Source organism: Elephas maximus, chromosome 23 (assembly GCF_024166365.1).
Source record: "Elephas maximus indicus isolate mEleMax1 chromosome 23, mEleMax1 primary haplotype, whole genome shotgun sequence".
Taxonomy (NCBI): Eukaryota; Metazoa; Chordata; class Mammalia; order Proboscidea; family Elephantidae; genus Elephas; species Elephas maximus.
In genome coordinates this window covers 64579702-64597251 of record NC_064841.1, presented here as the reverse complement: position 1 = coordinate 64597251, position 17550 = coordinate 64579702, and the positions used below count along the sequence as shown (strand labels likewise).

The 17550-nt window shown below is 46.2% G+C and overlaps 1 protein-coding gene across 9 annotated transcripts in view; it reads right to left on the bottom strand.

Annotated features, from left to right (window-relative positions):
• Positions 1 to 17550, bottom strand: part of CLYBL (citramalyl-CoA lyase) — a 341524-nt gene that overhangs the window by 26355 nt on the left and 297619 nt on the right. For 5 of the 9 annotated variants that reach the window (XM_049867124.1, XM_049867119.1, XM_049867125.1 and 2 more), the window contains one exon: positions 10031 to 11132. In XM_049867124.1, coding sequence (XP_049723081.1) covers positions 11037 to 11132 — 96 coding nt within the window. In that variant the 3' untranslated portion in view covers positions 10031 to 11036. The other 4 variants (XM_049867123.1, XM_049867120.1, XM_049867121.1 and 1 more) reach the window with 4 other exon arrangements.

Below are 17550 nucleotides of genomic sequence, written 5' to 3'. Positions count from 1 at the left end.
CAGTGATGAAGGAACAGAGGCTGAGGCCAGGGGAGAGCCAGGGGGCTCCGTAAGTGCATCCTGGCAGTTGAGCCTCTGCCCTGCTCCTTCATCCCTCCACTGGCACTCCTAGGACAATCCAGGACATTCATCAGCCAGTCTAGTCCCCCAGTGGACAATCCTGCTACGCGTGCTAGTGACTGTTCCAGCGGGGGGTTGTAGGGGCCTACAGGGGCAGGTGGGACGTGGACGCATAAGGCCAGGTGCAGTTTGCCCGGTGGGGAGCATCCTTTCCGCATTTGATGACTGGTTGAATGGTAATGGGTTCACATATCTTTGCGGGGCGGGGGTCGGTGTCAGACACTGCTTCAGAGAGAGGCAGTTGTGGAAAAGAGGCTTCAGCTTTTTTTTCCCCCCCTCAATGTTTCAAAACATTCCCTTGGAGCTTCCTTACTCTACAGAATTGAGGGACTAGGAAGATGAATGTGAAACCCATATATCCAAGAGTTCTCGGGTGTGGTGCCCTGCGGCTTAGTGGGGGAAACACTAGGCTGGACACTTAGAGACTTTAGTTGTTATCTTGGTTTCGCCAGCTGTGTGACCTTGAGCAAGCCACCTACGGGGCCAATAGCTGTACAACCCCAGGAGGCACCTTTCACGTTGTATTTTATCCAGGGTGTTTATTATTATATGTGAGTGGCGCCCCCTTTAGCTAGGAATTGGTACTGCATAATCCTCCCAGGCTTCCAGGTCTCCATCTACAAAATGAGAGGGCTTGGACAAAATGATCAGCTATGAGTTTATAGTCAGAATTATCTCCAACACAGAGAAATTTCCATAGTCTGGGAATGGGGTAGGAGATTCTTAACCACAAAAACAAGTGAGCAGCAAAGCTGTCTGGAATGCCCATGGCTGCCAGAGTGTGCCACCACACCCAGCATGTCTGAGGGCTGGGCCCACCATTTGCTTGTTTTCCTTTGAGAACATATCACCATCTACAAATAAAAATAAATGAGAAAATAGGTTCGCTTCATAGAAATTCATTCTACTGCCACGTTTGCTGCTGTGGGATTCTCATTCTCTACTGTAGCGCAGGCTTAGCCTCTGGGTGGAATAAGCTGGCCTCTACTGACCACTGTGCTTTTAAATGCATTAGTTCGTTTATGCCTCTCCCCCAGCTTAGGTTCTCTGGAAGAAGACAGATATTAAAACGCAAAATTTTAGTGATCCATGCCTATTAAAGGAAGGAGAAGGCATCAAGATTGAGCAGAAGATTAGAGAAATGCAAATTAAAACTACGATGAGATTCCATCTCACATCAACTAGACTGGCATTAATTCAAAAAACACAAAATAATAAATGTTGGAGAGGCTGCGGAGAGATTGGAACTCTCATACACTGCTGGTGGGTATGTAAAATGGTACAACCACTTTGGAAATCCATCTGGCGTTATCTTAAACAGTCAGAAATAGAACTACCATACAACCCAGAATTCCCACTCCTCGGAATATACCCTAAAGATACAAGAACCTTCACACAAACAGATATATGCACACCCATGTTTATTGCAGCTCTGTTTACAATAGCAAAAAGCTGGAAGCAACCAAGATGTCCATCAATGGACGAATGGGTAAATAAATTGTGGTATATTCACACAATGGAATACTACGCATCAATAAAGAACAGTGACAAATCTCTGAAACATTTCATAACATGGAGGAATCTGGAAGGCATTATGCTGAGCGAAATGAGTCAGTTGCAAAAGGACAAATGTTGTATAAGACCACTATTATAAGATCTTGAGAAATAGAAAAAACGGAGAAGAACACATACTTATGTGGTTACAAAGGGGGAGGGAGGGAGGGAGGGAGAGGGCTTTTTATTGATCAATCTGTAGATAAGAACTGCTTTGGGTGAAGGGAAAGACAACACTCAAAACAAGGAAGGTCAGCCTAATTGGACTGGATTAAAAGTAAAGAGGTTTCCGGGATAAAATGAAAGCTTCAAAGGTCAGCGAAGCAGGGGCTGGGGTCTGGGGAACTTGGTTTGAGGGGACTTCTAAGTCAATGGGCAAAACAATTCTATTATGAAAACACTCTGCATCCCACTTTGAATTGTGGCGCCTGGGGTCCTAAATGCCAACAAGCAGCCATCTAAAATACATTAATTGGTCTCAACCCACCTGGAGCAAAGGCAAAGGAAGAACACCAAGGTCACACGACAACTAAGAACCCAAGAGACAGAAAGGGCCACATGAACCAGAGACCTACATTATCCTGAGACCAGAAGAACTAGTTGATGCCCGGCCACAATCGATGTCTGTCCTGTCAGGGAGCACAACAGACAACTCCTGGGGGAGCAGGAGACCAATGGGATACAGACCGCAAATTCTCACTAAAAGACCACACCTAATGGTATGATTGCGACTAGAGGAATCCCAGAGACAATGCTCCCCAGAACTTCTGATGGCACAGGACAGGAACCATCCCCGAAGACAAATCATCAGGCATCAAAAGGACTGGTCAGTGGGGGGGAGAGAGATGCTGATGAAGAGTGAGCTAATTAAATCAGGTAGACACGGGAGAGTGTGTAGGCAACTCTTGACTGGAGGGGGGATGGGAAGATAGAGAGAGAGGGAAGATGGCAAAATTGGCACGAAACGAGAGACTGTAAGAGCTGACTCAATAGGGGGAGAGCAAGTGGGAGAAGGGAGTAAGATGTATGTAAACCTACATGTGACAGACTGATTGGAATGGTAAATGTTCACTTGAAGCTTAATAAAAATTAAAAAAAAAAAAAAGATTGAGCAGAAGGAGAAGTCAAATTGCTGAAGAGACCCAACAAAGTCCTGGCCAACTCCACTGGGAGACCTGAAACATGTATGGCTCATCCAAAATGTCTCACTTATTCACCGGGGAAGGCTGCCCTGGGAAGGGTGTGACCTTAGACAAGACAGACTCTGAGGGAGCTGACAGCTGGAGGCTGCCTACTGGTCTCACTCTTCTTAGCTGGGCAAGCGGGGATCCCAAAAGGGAGATGTGGGTGGCACGTCTCTGTGACTATCATATCCTCATAGTAACTGAGTTGTTGTTAGGTGTTTTCCAGTTGGTTCTGAGTCATAGCGACCCTATGTACAACAGAACAAAACACTGCCTGGTCCTGCGCCATCCTTACAGTCTACTCTTTGAGTCAGGTATTATCATCTGTATAGTTGAAGAAAGTGATGCTCAGAGAATATGTTCGGAGAATAAACAAACGTCTGAATGTAACAACTCCTTACTGGTAGAGCCAAAATTAGAACCTACATCTGATGGGGGAAAAGACTTGGTTCCTGATTTAAACGAATGCACTTTTAGCAGCTCTTGCTGGGGGTGAGAGACAACAGCAGGAGAGGGGTCCGGAGATGCATGGCGGTGTCGGATATTCAGGGCACCCACACTATTCTTGGGGACACACTTGCAGAAACAAGTACCACAACAGAAGTGTGAGCCAATGCAATGGAAGGACTGACAGAGGACTAGCAAGTTGTCTCCGGGGAACTTAGGGAGACCTCACAGAAGTGGCCTGTAGGTTGCTCTCGAAGAATGATTAGGGATTTGTTGGGTATGATGAAGAGGTAGAGACATTCAAGTCAGGGGTTACAGCTTGTGCAAAGGCTTTGCATGGTCCAGGAGTGAAAAGACCAGCATAATTGGAGGGTTGGGAGCTACAGCCCGAGCACAGTCCAGCTGCGTGGTGCCCAGGGCATCTCTGGCAGCCCCAGAGAGAAGCGATCTCTGGCAGCCCCGGAGAGAGGCAATGCTGTCATTTGTGTGGAAGCTCGGGTGGGGTTCCCGGCCAGGGCTCCCTTACACCAGCCTGGGAGAAGCATCACAGAGGTCCCCTGCCACAGGAGCCTCAGTCCCTGGAAATCTGATGGGAAAACAACGGTGTCCTTTCCTCATTTGGAGCTTAGGTCATTAGCACGGTTCTCCCAAAGAATCTAAGCCAGCTGTTCATGTGGCTTTTATGTTCTTCCTCCCATGAAACTCGAAAGAGGCCACTTTTTAAAAAATACTAAGCCAGATCTCTATAGTCTTTTGAAGAAACTCTCAACCAAAAAGCCATCTGAAATGGAATGTTTATTTTTCTCTTGATTCTATTACTTGTCTAAATAACTAAGGCAATTTGATGCAGTGTTTAAAAACAAAACAAAAACGCAGGAAAACCAGTTGTTTAGCATTATGTAGACCAAAAGATCTGGTTTCTTTTTACTAAATGCCCCCGCCCCCCGCCCTTTTAGGCAGGTATTTTAACATCATGATATAGTCAGTGTTCAGAGTCCTTCTTTTTCTTCAGATTGAGTTTTCCAGTATATCAACTCTGTAATCTACGTAGTGAAGGGACTCTGAAGTTCTTTCCAGGGCTAAGATTCCGATCTCTGGACGTTCCCAGTTTTACTGTATGGATACACGTTGCATGCAATCATGTGGAGTTGACTAATGGAGAAGCCGAACGTAGTTATGGGACTCCTCAGTCAATAGGGAGGTACAGGTGATTTGAGAAGGAATTTTCTACTCTTCCTGGTAATTGAAAGCTTTGTCTTCTGACTTGGGGTGAAGCAGTAAGATTCTGGAAGTCTGGCTCCCCTCCTGCCCTTCCTGAATGGATTGGTTCTTGAACAAGGGCTCATATGGGAAAAAAAGCACCTCAAGTTGGCCAAACTCTGCCCAAAACCTGAACATGACTTTCTAATATCCTGTGCACAGCCCAGAGGAAGATGGGGTCTATCATGCAGTATGTTCTTTTAGCAAGTCTGAGGGGCATTTACAAACAAGCAGGAAGGTCTGACCTTGCTCCTCAGACCTCAGGCAAGACTCTAACTGGCTTCAGAGGACTGCAGCCTGGCCAAACTCCTAACCACCAAAAGAAAAGGGAGGAGATGAAATAGGTGAGAAAAGTGGCTGGCTTTCAAAGCATAGGGTGCATAGTTTTCAATTCTTAATTCACACCTCTTTTGTTATGATCACCGCTGTAGCGAATGGCACTTCTTTTTGTTTTAATATTTGACATGATTTGACGACTTTGCTCCTCATTTGACCTCACACCAAGGCGTTTTAATCTGAAAAGTGCATCCAGAGCCAGTCCTCCCACTTTCAAACTAGCTGTCTGGCACCCAGTCGGGCTCAACAGATGTTTGTTGAATGAATAAACGAAGGACTGAAGTAATCCCCTCGAAAAATTTCAGAGACATCTTTACTTTCAACAAAGTTATTTTTCCGAAATTCAGGATTATTATCACTTAGAGCATCGTCTATGAATTTAAGGGGGAAATCGGCAAAATTTACTTTATAGTCTTTTGGAAAAGCTCTCAACCAAAAATCTATCTGAAATGGAATGTTCATTTTTCTCTTGAATCTGTTACTGTGTTTCAACAACGTGGGTAATTCTAGTCATTGCTTCAGAAACAAGGCAAGGCAGGAGGCAAGGGGATCCCGGATCCTCCCCAGGTCCCTTCAGCCACCGGGCCCGCCCAAAGCCTCCTGGCTGGGGCGCGGCGCTTCGACCAAGGAGCCCAGGACGCGGGAGACGCGCTGGCGCCGCAGTTGCGCGAGGCCCGGACGCCGACTTCGGGACCCCAGGCCCGGGGCGAGGGCCCAGCGCAGGTGTCCCGCCAGTGCGCGGGGGGTGATCAGGGCCTGGGAGACCCGAGAGAGACGTTATTGTTACACTGTAACGAGTCTGATTAACATGCCCCTGACACTTTCTCTTAGTTTCTCGGACTCCTAGCAACAGCGCACAAAGGCGCAGGATTGTCCCGTGCTCCGCAGGGACACGGGGCAGTCTTTGATCTCCACCGTTACAGCCGGGCTGAGCGACAGGCTCGCGGGCTGTGGGCGGACGAGCGGGGCCCGCAGCCCCGGCCCACTGGGCGGCGCAGGGCTCCTGGCCTGGCCGCCCGCCTCGGGCTGCAACCGTGGCCCCAACGGCCGCTGCGCCCCGAGCGCCGTACGCAGGGCCGGACTGGACGCGCGCAACCGGGACCAGAAGCCTCGCCGCCCGCCCGGCTGCCCTCTGGAGCCGGGCCGCCCGGAACCGGGGCGCAGCCTCTCCAAGCCCGCCACCCACCCGGGAGGGCCGCGCTGCGCCCTGTGACCCCGGCGACGCCTAGGGCGCAGCGGTGCCAACGCGCGGGTCCCGCCGGCGGAGCAGGGCGCTCGGGCTCTGCGGCTCCCGCCCACGGTCAGCGGCCCTTGCCGTCGCAAGGCGCAAACGGTAAAACCCAGTCGGTCACTCATCATTTAAAAAGAAAAACAGGAAGGGGCGAGCGACAAACAAAATCCCTAAAGATTTTGTAAACAAACATCCGCAGGCTTCAGACCGCTTGTCGGAAACTGGTTTCCTCGGCAGCACACAGGAGAAAGGTGCTGGCGGAGATTTCGGTTCCTTCCGACAGGTCACTTTCTTTTATGTCGTTGGCCATTTTTATTGATTGGGGAGGAAATATGCTGCCCAATAATGGCTGGAATTTAAACCACCACCACCAAAAATCACTCGTTACAGGACTGCCACTCCAGCTTTCAGGTACTGACTTAAGGTATTTGAAAGTCATTTGTTTTCCATTTTGTTCGCTCTCTTAACCCCTTCCTCTCCCCCATTTAAAATAAAGCGCAGAAATAATGAATAAGAATAAGGCTTTAACATTTAAATGTTGGAATCTGGGAATTCCCTTCCCCCACTTCTCCTAAATTCTAATGTAGAAAAGCGCACTGGGGGTCTCTGTGTGGGAGGACAGTTACAGCCCCTTTCGGTGACCCTCTCTAGTTTTAATATACACACAACCCTTGCTGCTAATCTGGTTGGTAACCTGTTTTGTATCATCAAATGCCTTCCTACTCCTAAGGGGGGGGGGAGGGGACCTTTCGTTTTCCAAGGTAAACTGAAACCATTAAAGCAGTACGTCCTTCACAGGGAAAAGAACGTGAATTCCCTTTTCTCCTCTATGGCATCGTTAGAAAACTCGACGTCCCCAATAACAAAGGTCAGTTTTCTGGACGCCACAGACTAGTGGGTGCCAAGATGCTCATGACAATATGTATGTTTTCGAGGGTGGGGGAACTATACGATCTGTCCTATATACCCAGCAAAATATGCCAGGCGACAGAGTTACTTTCAAATTCAAATCGGAGGCGGTGAAGTCTTCATTCCAGAGGACATCTCGGAGCCCCGCGTCGTCCGTGGATGATGGGAAGTGAGGGCAGCCAGGGGTTTAACACTTAGAAATTTGAAGGGAAGGCTCCCAGCTACCAGGAACTTCCTAACTTCTGCACACAGACAATGGCTGACTTGGATTGGAGTTCCCCACTCCATTTCAATAAAACGTGATGGTGTTGATATAATCCTCTATACATTAAAATGAGGTTGTCACAGATTGTCATTAAGACCTCAGTAAAACAATGAAGACATTATTGGGCACCCCCCCTCAGGCAAGGTATTAGGGGAATAAAACAATCTACACCACACGGGTCCTATTGAGATTAATGAAAAAATTATGCAAAAAAAAAAAAAATCTCGATTTCATTTTCCCGAGACAAGGCTTTGCATACATACGGTCAGCCTTGCCCTGCACCTGATGATTTATTAAACTAATCTACAGTGATCACCACTGATGTTTTCAACTCAATCTTGTCCCAGCTCATTTTCTAAGTAATTGTTTCTCATTAGTTCTGATAATGTTTTAATAGTGTTACCCATAATTTAGCCCCTAAGAATTAATAACAGGGGGGTGATATAGAAAAGCTGCTTGTGATGAGCTACACAAAATATAAACAGGTATGGTTTTTAATTAATCAGATTAGCTGCAAGGTCCTCTTGTAGTACATTACCAGCTAGAGGAGCTGAGGGAGACTTCGTTTCCCCATGTCAGGCATTTCCATCATGCCAAATGGAGATTAGGCCTACCCAGTTCTCCACTACCCTCACAACTTCCCTGTGGTACCTTTGCCCACCAATGGCACCAAATGGTGGCCACTGGCACAATTTTTTCTCCCACCATCTTCTTGTCTTGGAGTTTTAGTCTTCAAAGAATGGATCACAAATGTGAGCCTCTGACACTGACTAAACTCTCTTTTGGGGCTATGGTCAGGGTCTCTGTTCAGACAGTAGAACCTTTGTCCAGATTTTTGGCTCTAGTGGGTCCTAGTCTCATGATCCTATCCTAATTGGGACCACTGGGTTACGAGTGGAAACCCTGGTGGTGTAGTGCTTAAGTGCTATGGCTGTTAACCAAGAGGTTGGCAGTTCAAATCCGCCAGGCGCTCCATGGAAAGTCTATGGGGCAGTTCTACTTTGTCCTATAGGGTCGCTATGAGTCGGAATCGACTCATGGCAATGGGTGGGTTATGTGTAAAATGATAAATCTGATGTTTGGGGAGATTTAAACAGCATAGTGGTCTTGTTTGAACAAAGTACAGGATAAAGGGCATGGTGACTAGTCCAACATGGTCAGCGACCTAGGAGCTTGTGGGCCTGTTGGTGATGGGGGGCTGGGAGACCTAGCCAGGTCCAGACTCTTAGCACCCACCAGGGACCTTTCCTAGGGGCTTGCTTTTCCCAAGGTCCTGATACCCTTAGCCCTGCCTGCTGGGCTCTCTCAGAGGGAGGGCTGGGCTCTCAGTGAGCCCCTGGCTGGAGGCAGTTCACTTCTGCTGGGTTCCATGGTTGCCTGTGTAAGTAACTAGGTTAGGGGCTGGAAGGTCTGTCCTTTATCCTCTGAAAGCCTGGAGGGGTTGTCTGGATCAACACTGGAGGACAGGAAGTGTGGTAAGATGGAAATGGGGCCTGCCAGTAAGGAAGTGAGAAAGAAGTTATTTTCTCCTTTTGCTGAAGGCAGGCCCTGCCTGAGTGGCTTCTAGCACCCTGAGGGTGGGTGAGTGGGTGTGTAAGACAGGGTCAAAAGAAGAAGAAGAAGCCTTCCTTTTTGCCTTCTGACTCCTGGGCAATCAGTCCTCCAAAGCGAAGACTCCTGTCTCTCTGTGTTCTCAGCAGAGGGCTCCGCCTGTGTATGGACACTGTGGTCCCAGGTTGCCCTTGTACACACTGGACTCCACGATTCGGAGCACAGCTGAGGCGATGGGGAGGGGACTGCTTCTCCAGCAATTGCTGCCTACTGCCACTGTCCGAAGTCCTGAAGCTGTTTTGTTGGAGGCCAGCAGCCTCTGAAGTTGACTGACACGCCATCTTCCTCTGAGTGAAGAGGGGGCTAGTTCCCACCTTCCTGTCCAGCTCCATTTGGAGCAGCACAAGGTAGCCATGGTGAAGGGTGACAGGAGTCTAATGAGTGGCTGGAGAGAGGTGCTGCCCAAAGCAGGTCTGGACCCCGGCCTAGCACACCCCAGTCAGTTTTAAGAGCTGTCTCCTTGGATCCCATGTTTAAGAATATTAGTTGTTATCTGGGAACTGTCCTGCTTTGGGTCAGGTTCTTCAGCATGCCCGGAAGAATTGGATCTTCCCCTACTTGCTGGTGGATTGGGGTGGATGGGTTGGGTGGCTGTTGCATGATCGTGTGTGGGACTGTCTGATTCTCCTTTGGTTTGTTGGGGCCTTTCAGTCTATGTAACCTTCAACTATACTGGCCTCTCCGGCTTCCTGTAGGAACTAGAAAGGGTGGGGAAAAGGAGATCCCTGTTGGGGACACCCAACAGGGGCCACACAGGAAATAAACAAAAAGGGCGTAGGAGGAGGTGAAAAATAAAAAAAACAACTGTTTTCTATTTACCCATTTAAATAAACAGAACAGCCTTCCCCGCGGTGACTGTCTAAAAGTAGCAGCATTGCTGCTGTGGAGGTCAGGAAGAGGTTGGTGCAGAGTTTAAAACTGCCCATTCTGTTAATTTCTTAAAGAACAGTCGTTCAGAGTCTCAACACAAAAGCTCACGATTTAATGAGGGACAGAAACAAAATCTCTGATTGTCGCTGTTTCAGACTTCATGGGCGCTCTCTGGCAAGGCCAAGTTGATCCTCTGAGGCTTCAATACCCTTTAGCCTTCAATATAAGGGTACAGGCTGAATAGGGAACAATGGCTGGTTGTTATGTTTATTTACCCTTACTACAAGCTGGGTTAACCTCTTCAAAACAGCTTCACTAAGCCCGTTAACCACACCACCCATCTGACCTGTAGCCGCATCACTAATGTGATGCAAATCTCACAGGCGACCATAGTACCAGCTCTTCCACACTGGGTCTTCTTAGACACTACAAGTTTATTGCTGAGGAAGTCTTGTCCCGGCCCTACATTTACAGGGGAAATGGCCTCAATGGCAAACAGTTAAACGGGGACACAAAGGGGGAGAATGGATGGCCTTGTGTTTCTGCACATTTATTTTTTAATTGCTGGTAAGTGTTGACCCAGGGCATTCACCCAGGATGAGAGCTTCGTATTCATCATTTAGCAGTTCACATATATGAATTTTTTTGGGGGGCGGGGTGGGTAGAGGATAATTGCAATCAGTCCTTGAAGATTTTATTTTTACAAGGCATCTTTATAAGCCAATAAAATACTTAATCAACTTTTTCTGTGCCATCTCTACTGTTTTGTCATATGACTAGTGAAATAGGCAGGGCCCCTTCGTTTAGTTATTATTTTTTAAAGGCCTGGCCTTAAAACTATTTATGGTGTCATCTGGACAAAGGGACCATTTCCTCTGGAAAGTTACTAATATGAAAAGGGTGAATGGAGTCTACATAGTCCAGAAAGATGCATTTCATTAAAGACCTAACTTGCCCTTACAGCCCATCTTTCCCCACTGTTTTCTATCCCTGTGAAATTATAAGTCCGTATTTACAACACATTGATAAACCACAATAAAATCACAAGCTGGGAGCTAAAAAGTTCATTTTTTAAGAGGAAAAACCAGCCAGTAAGATAACAACAACAACAAATCATGATGAACATGAGCCGTAAGTAGAATAAGGTTCCAGTCTGGCATACTAACACACTGTCTTGAGTCTTAGAGTTTGTCTTTAAGAAACCCACTGTATATGTTCAGCCCACCTGATGAGAGCTTCATTTAACAGATCACTTTCCCTTGATGGCTGTGGCAAGCGTAACAATGTTCTGTGCCTGCTTCAGTAATGGCATGTCGATCATACTCCCCTGGAAAGTAAAGGCTCCCTGGAAAACAGAGAATACAAACTTCCTGAAAGAACGCGCGGAAATTATAGGCTTCCTTTCTGCACACACTTGTACAACAAGAACATTTGAGCCTCCACCTGAATTACACTGACTTTTCTACCCAACTTTCGAGAAAGCCAAAGTAAATTGCAAAGGAAAGATTCCCCCCCTCTTGGGGTGAAAAAAAAACCTTCAGCATTTTACGGAGAGGAAAACAAAGTGGACAGAAGGCCTGGGGAACTGTATTCATTTAACGGTTGAAATCAAGCAGAAAACAATGGTGGGAGGAAAATGTAAATACTTTCTTATATAGCTTTTGGAATATTGGATAGAACTTTAAAAAGCAGTAATACTCTGTGGCAACTGATTATTGTTAAAAAAAAAAAACTGATGAAGTTAGACACAAAATGCTTCCTCCTTGCTGTAACACTGTAAGGTGGTAAGAATGTATGTGTAAGGTAGGATTGTACTGAGTAAAGAGAGATTAGTCTATTGATAGACACTTGCAGAGAGAATTAGAATGACAAGGGACATGCGTTTGTAAGGAAAAAAATCACAGAACTGTTGAATGTTAGGAATGGAAGGAACCTGAGACCTTCTCGTTTAGCCTCATTTTACAGATTCATTTTTTAACCTTCAACAAATACTTATTGCCTGTGTCCTGTGATCTAGGCTTTGTTCTAGATGAGGAAACTGAGGCCCAGGGCAGGTGAGTGATATTCCAGGGTCATGTGACTGAGCTGGGCTAATACCCTGGGTCTCAGGAACTGCAAGCATTCATCATAGACCCCACAATAAGATAACAAGGTCATTTCTTAGTGCATGGGGCGGGGGGAGAGCTAAACGGACAGGAGGCAGTACACCCAGAAAAAAAAAAATTTTTTTTTTTTTATACCCAGAGCCCGATGTAAATGCCAGGTTATTGATGTTCTTTTAATCACTTCTTTTTGACACTTACAACCACAGCCCTTCACCTCAATTCTCCTTCCTTCTACCTGTGGGCAAGGATGCTGGTGGGAGTGGGGAGCAGGTGGTCTTTTGAGACCCTGGTGGTGGGCTGGAGCAGTCATGGTCTTGCTGATGGTCCATTTGCATAGACTGCAGTCCACTCCTGGGTTTCACAACTATTGTCTTAACAGTCAATGCTCCCATGACTTAGGGGCTCTGGGATGTATCTGCTGGGCTCTCTAGAAACCCTCATCTCCCACAATGTGGGATACGGAGTGGTAACTGAGGGTTGTACGTAGGCTGAAGGCTAAAAAAAATTGGTGGATTATAAATGTCTTTGGAATTTATCTTTGACCCAAAAGAGATTTAAAAACTTACTAGAATTAGAATTTTCACATACAGTGCCTAACCTTCTCAGCCTTACAACGAGAAGTCTGATTCACAGGAAAATCTGTGTGTCCTAAAATCCCATACTGTCAGTCTCTCTCCAGCCCTCTCATTTTTACTATCTCTACCCCCAGATTGGCCTTTGCCTAACGTCATTCAGCCTAGAGCTAGTTTTGGTCATCTGTGGCAATGATGAACCCTTACTGTTGATTTTAACTATGATCTAAATACTTACTTTCTTCCTAGCTGCATCTCTGTTGCTTTGTATTTTATGAATTTTGTTAGAAGTTCAGAGGGTGTTCTGTAGGTTAGCATTCCATGTGGAATCAGGGCACGGGACACATGCTGTTTTACAAGGCAATAGTCTCGTTTTCTTATTGGAGTAGATGATGAAGACCAAAGGCCTCCTGGTTATCCGCCCACCAAGTGGATTATGGCCCTGTAAAACAGCACATCTGTCCTGCTAAGGCCTAAATGATAGGCTAGAGAGACCAAATTCACATAAACGCTTACAAAATTGAAATGATGCACAGCCGACCAAAATGACAGCCCTGGGTCTATGTCTTGTCCCCTGAATCTGCTTTGGGTTCCCCAAGCACATGACAAATGGAAAAATACGTCATGTAGTCTCTCAAGACAGGGAGATAACGTCTGTCTTATATGGTAGCTGGCTATGCTTGATTTCCTTTATTTAGCTTAATCTGGAAAACCAAATTCAGCATTTTCGTCCCATGTTTCCTTCGCCTCTGCAATTTGAGGACTTTAGTGTTCAGAATTAGACTGTCTGGTATGGATATCCTCATGCTTTCGCTTATCAACCTAATATATGGTTGGTTTTTTAACGTCGGGATTTACATGTGAAATGTCAACTGTTGGCCAGGATTTGGAATAATGCAGTTTGTCAAAAGCTATCTGGATTGTAGGGAGGTTCGGAACACTCCTTAAGGCATGGTTATAGATAAGTTTCAGTTTCACAGTGCAACACCGTCCCGAGAAACTGTCACACCATCTTAAAAATAATTTTAAGGTACGAGGGGACTTCTATCAGCTTGAAGAGTCAGACCTTAATTTTGTTTAAAATGCCTTCAAATAGTAATTTCTTTGTGGTTAAAGACCTTAACCACAACAACAGTAATAATAATAGCTGTGCTTTATGGACTTGCTATGAGTCGGAATCGACTCCATGGCAGTGGGTTTGGTTTTTTGGTTTGGGTACTTTATGGGGCAGTTCCTAGTCCCACAGACTGTACCTGGCACTTGACATGCTTTGCCTCATGTCATCCTGAGAACAACACTGTGAGGTAGGTGCTATTATCCATCCCATTTTATAACAGAGGAAACTGAGGCATAGAGAGATGAAGAAACTTGTACAAGTCTGCCCTGGAGCTAGTAAGTAACATGCTGGGATAAAACTGGGCTCCTTCTGATCCAAAGCCTGTGCCCTTAAGCCCTTATCGATTGAAAGTGTTCTCTGACCATCCAAATCAGAATCATCCTGGGCCCAGTCCTGTATGGTTTGATGCAGGGGGTCTGGAGGTTGGCCAGGGATACCCTGATGATTCTACTGCACGTTCAGGTTTGAGAACCTCTGTGTTATCCCTTGGATAGAAACGGTTAGGCCGGCTTGATACACAGGTACATAAAGTGAAGAGTCCTCTGCTAGCCTTTTGTAAAAGATATGCCCAATAACTTAATTTTCTTAAGTTATTCATAATTCATTCACTCATTCATCTATCAAGTATTTATGGCGTACCTTCTTTTGTCAGACCCTGAGTAAGACACTTGGGGTCGCAGATCAATAAGACTGACCCTTGTCTTCAAGTAGCTTATAGTTCGCTGGAGGAGATAGGAAAGAAAAGGAGCAAGTGCCATAAAATGCACTAAATGCCATAAAATACAACAAGAATTAGAGAAAGAGACAATGTAAGGAGCAGGGCACTGAAAAAAGATCTGAAGGTCTTAAATGGCTGCCTTTCTTATCAAATCAGGATCATCTTTGCGTTCACATAGATATGATATTGTATACCTATCACAATGTCACGCACTCCCCGCTATAGTTGCCATGGTGCTCGGGACAGAGTGAGCTTTTACTCAACAAATACCTATCGAGTTGTTTGTTGGAATAAACCACCGGCCAATTACTTTGGTACATCTCATCATACCCATGTCTCTGATTCCAGATGTCTAGAAGAGAAGAGCAGTATCACCACTGCATACGTATTATCTGCGTAAACAGAAGGTAGTAACTACTGGGCTGTTTCTTGTTTTTCTAACGCCTCAGTCATTGTCCGGTGACAAGATAGGTATTGAAGTACCGTTACCTTTATCAGGCCCTGATGTTCCTGGGGAGTAGCTGACTATTTGGTGGCAAAAATTGTGATGATGATGCTGGTGATGATGACATAGTAATTACAACTATGGGAGATACTCATATTATTTTGCATGTCTGGCACTTAAAAATTCAGGTGCCGTGGGGGCAACTCTGATTCACGGTGACTCCAAGTGTGTCGGGGTAGAACCGTGCTCCATGTGACTTTCAGTGGCTGATTTTTCAGAAGTAGATCTCCAGGCCTTTCTTCTCAAATGCCTCTGGGTAGACTGAACTTCCAACTTTTTTGTTAACAGACAAGCTCATTTAACCATTTGCACCATCCAGGGACTCTGTCTGGCATTTAGTACTCGTGAATTTCTTTCCTAATTTCCTAGAAACCACAAATTGATTGAATTCCTTCCCTACTCAGTCTATTTTCAGATAAATTATTCGGGCATCCAGGGAGTTCTCCCTGGCACATTCTGATGATGGGGCTGCTGTCTTCCCTAAGATAGGCATTTCTCTGTTGACATTAATGATAATATTTGAGTAAAGCTGTCATAGTCTTTCTTTTTTCAAGGTGACAACCTATTCCTATGTGGCACTAGGTCTTTTGCCCAATGAATTAATTATTTACCTCACAATGGTTCCCAATGAATCCCTAAAACTTTCAGCCAGTGTTGGCCACCATCTGTAGAAATCGCTCTTCAAGATTATCCCCTTTACTTGCTAACATTCTCAGCCTCACTATGACCTTCCGTGATGATGTGTGCGGTTCTTCCTTACTAACAAGGCAACTGCTCCTTGATGCTCCTCAAGAAAGGGGGAAGATGATGCTCACCACAGGGCACTCTGATGGGCACCATTTTGTTCTTCTTTCTTTCCTATTTTCCAATCTGTCACACTTGGAGAATCCTTGGACAGACCCTAGTATGGCCTCGTCTCAGAATTCGGTTATGATACTCCTTTTAAGGATGTAAGTTTGGTTACTAGGCACGTAGTGCTCCCTGGCTCCTAGGCTGGCTAACAGGGGTCTTACTGGCAGAGTGCCAGGACATTTATTGGGGAGTTGTACCTTCCTCGTTGGGATCATGCTGTTATCTTTCTAAAACTGATCTGGTCAGACCCATTCATGTGCTTAAAAGTCTGCTTTGGCTCTCTTTGGACTTAAAAAATAAAGCCCAATGTCCTAGCAGGGACTCCAAGGCTCTACATGACAAGAACAGCCCTACCTCCTCTCTCAGCCTTGTCTCCTGCCCTCACCCCACCTCCAACGCATAGCAGGTCGCTTTATGCCTCACCACCTCACACACATGCTCTTTTCTCTGTCTGTCTGGCAAACTCCACTTATGCTTAAGGACATCAGAAGATGTTAGGTCTGTGCAGCGTTTCAAGACTTCCCTGGTGGAGCTAATCTCTCCTGCCTCTCCTTACACAACTTGTCTTTATAGCACCGGTCACACTCTGTTGTAATTATCTGTTTACATTGCTGTCTTTCTCATTGTGCTGTGAGGCCCATGAGAGCAGGGCCATGTCTTACCCATCTCTGGATCCCCAGAACCCAGCACCCATTACATGCCAGGTACGTAGAAGTTGCTCAATGAATGTTGACTTGATGATGATTGGAAACAAACAACAACAAAAAACTAAACAAAAACAAAGATGACAAAGAGGAGCAGCACAGACTTGATGCACTGTGGAGGCACAGATTAGACAGTTGGTCATTTTCGTCTTTTTGGGGGGGGCACTGTGGTTGTTTGGGCAAAGCTGTGCTATTGTAAATGACTACCAGGTCCCTAAGTCACTTGCGCGTGTGCAGTGAGGTTCTACACAATTGGCTTCGGGGTCTTGGGGCTCTGCCTCTTGCCCCATCCCCTGATGCTGTACAGCACCCCCCCACCCCCCCACCTGTGTCTAAGATCATCTGCTCATTCACCACCCAGCACCTATTCAGGCTGACTGCGTGCTTGGCACAGGTTACCATTGGGACTGACAACAGCAGGGAATGAGACACACATGGTCCCTGCCTTCATGGACCTTTCAGTCTAATAGAGGGAAAAGACATTAGATAAATATAGAAATGATTATTTACTTACAAGTGAGTTAAGGATTTGCAAAAAGCACAGGGTAATGGGAGAGTATTCAACAGGGATGAGCGATGACTTCCTTTGGGAAGTATGTTTACACTGAGATGTGAAGTGTGAGTAGCAGCTACCCAGGGGAAAGGGGCAGGAGGGAAGGGAGAGCATGCGGGGAGAGGGTCGAGGGGATGCGATTGCTGAGAGTGGGGCTGGGCTTTTTTGTGGAGTTCAAGCCAGGTGGTTGAGGGGACAGTGATGTCAGAAAATGGAGTCATCCTGGGTCCCAGAAGCCTTTCCAGCTCCTATCTTACCTTTCTCCCCTCTCCTTACCTGCAAGCTCCTGTCTGCACCACTTGATTGTTCCCTGGTGTAGTAAAAGTCATGGGCCCGTTGGCCAGCATTTGCTAAACCCCCAGTAGGACACAGTGGCAGACCTCAAAAAATGCAGTGTTGGGTTGGGGTTAGGGGAACTCATGTAAATGACTTAATAGCATATGTCACATTTGTGGTGCTTGAGGGCAAAGGAGCCCCAGAAAGAAGGAAACCTCAAAACGAGGGTGGCTTAGCCAGGGAAGAGCTTCCAGGAACAGGTGCTTTTAAAGTCATGCTTTGAAGGTAACGGATGCCAAATGAATGCCAAGAGAGGGGCCTGGGGCACAGAGAGGAGCTGATATGTGGGGTTTGCTTTCTC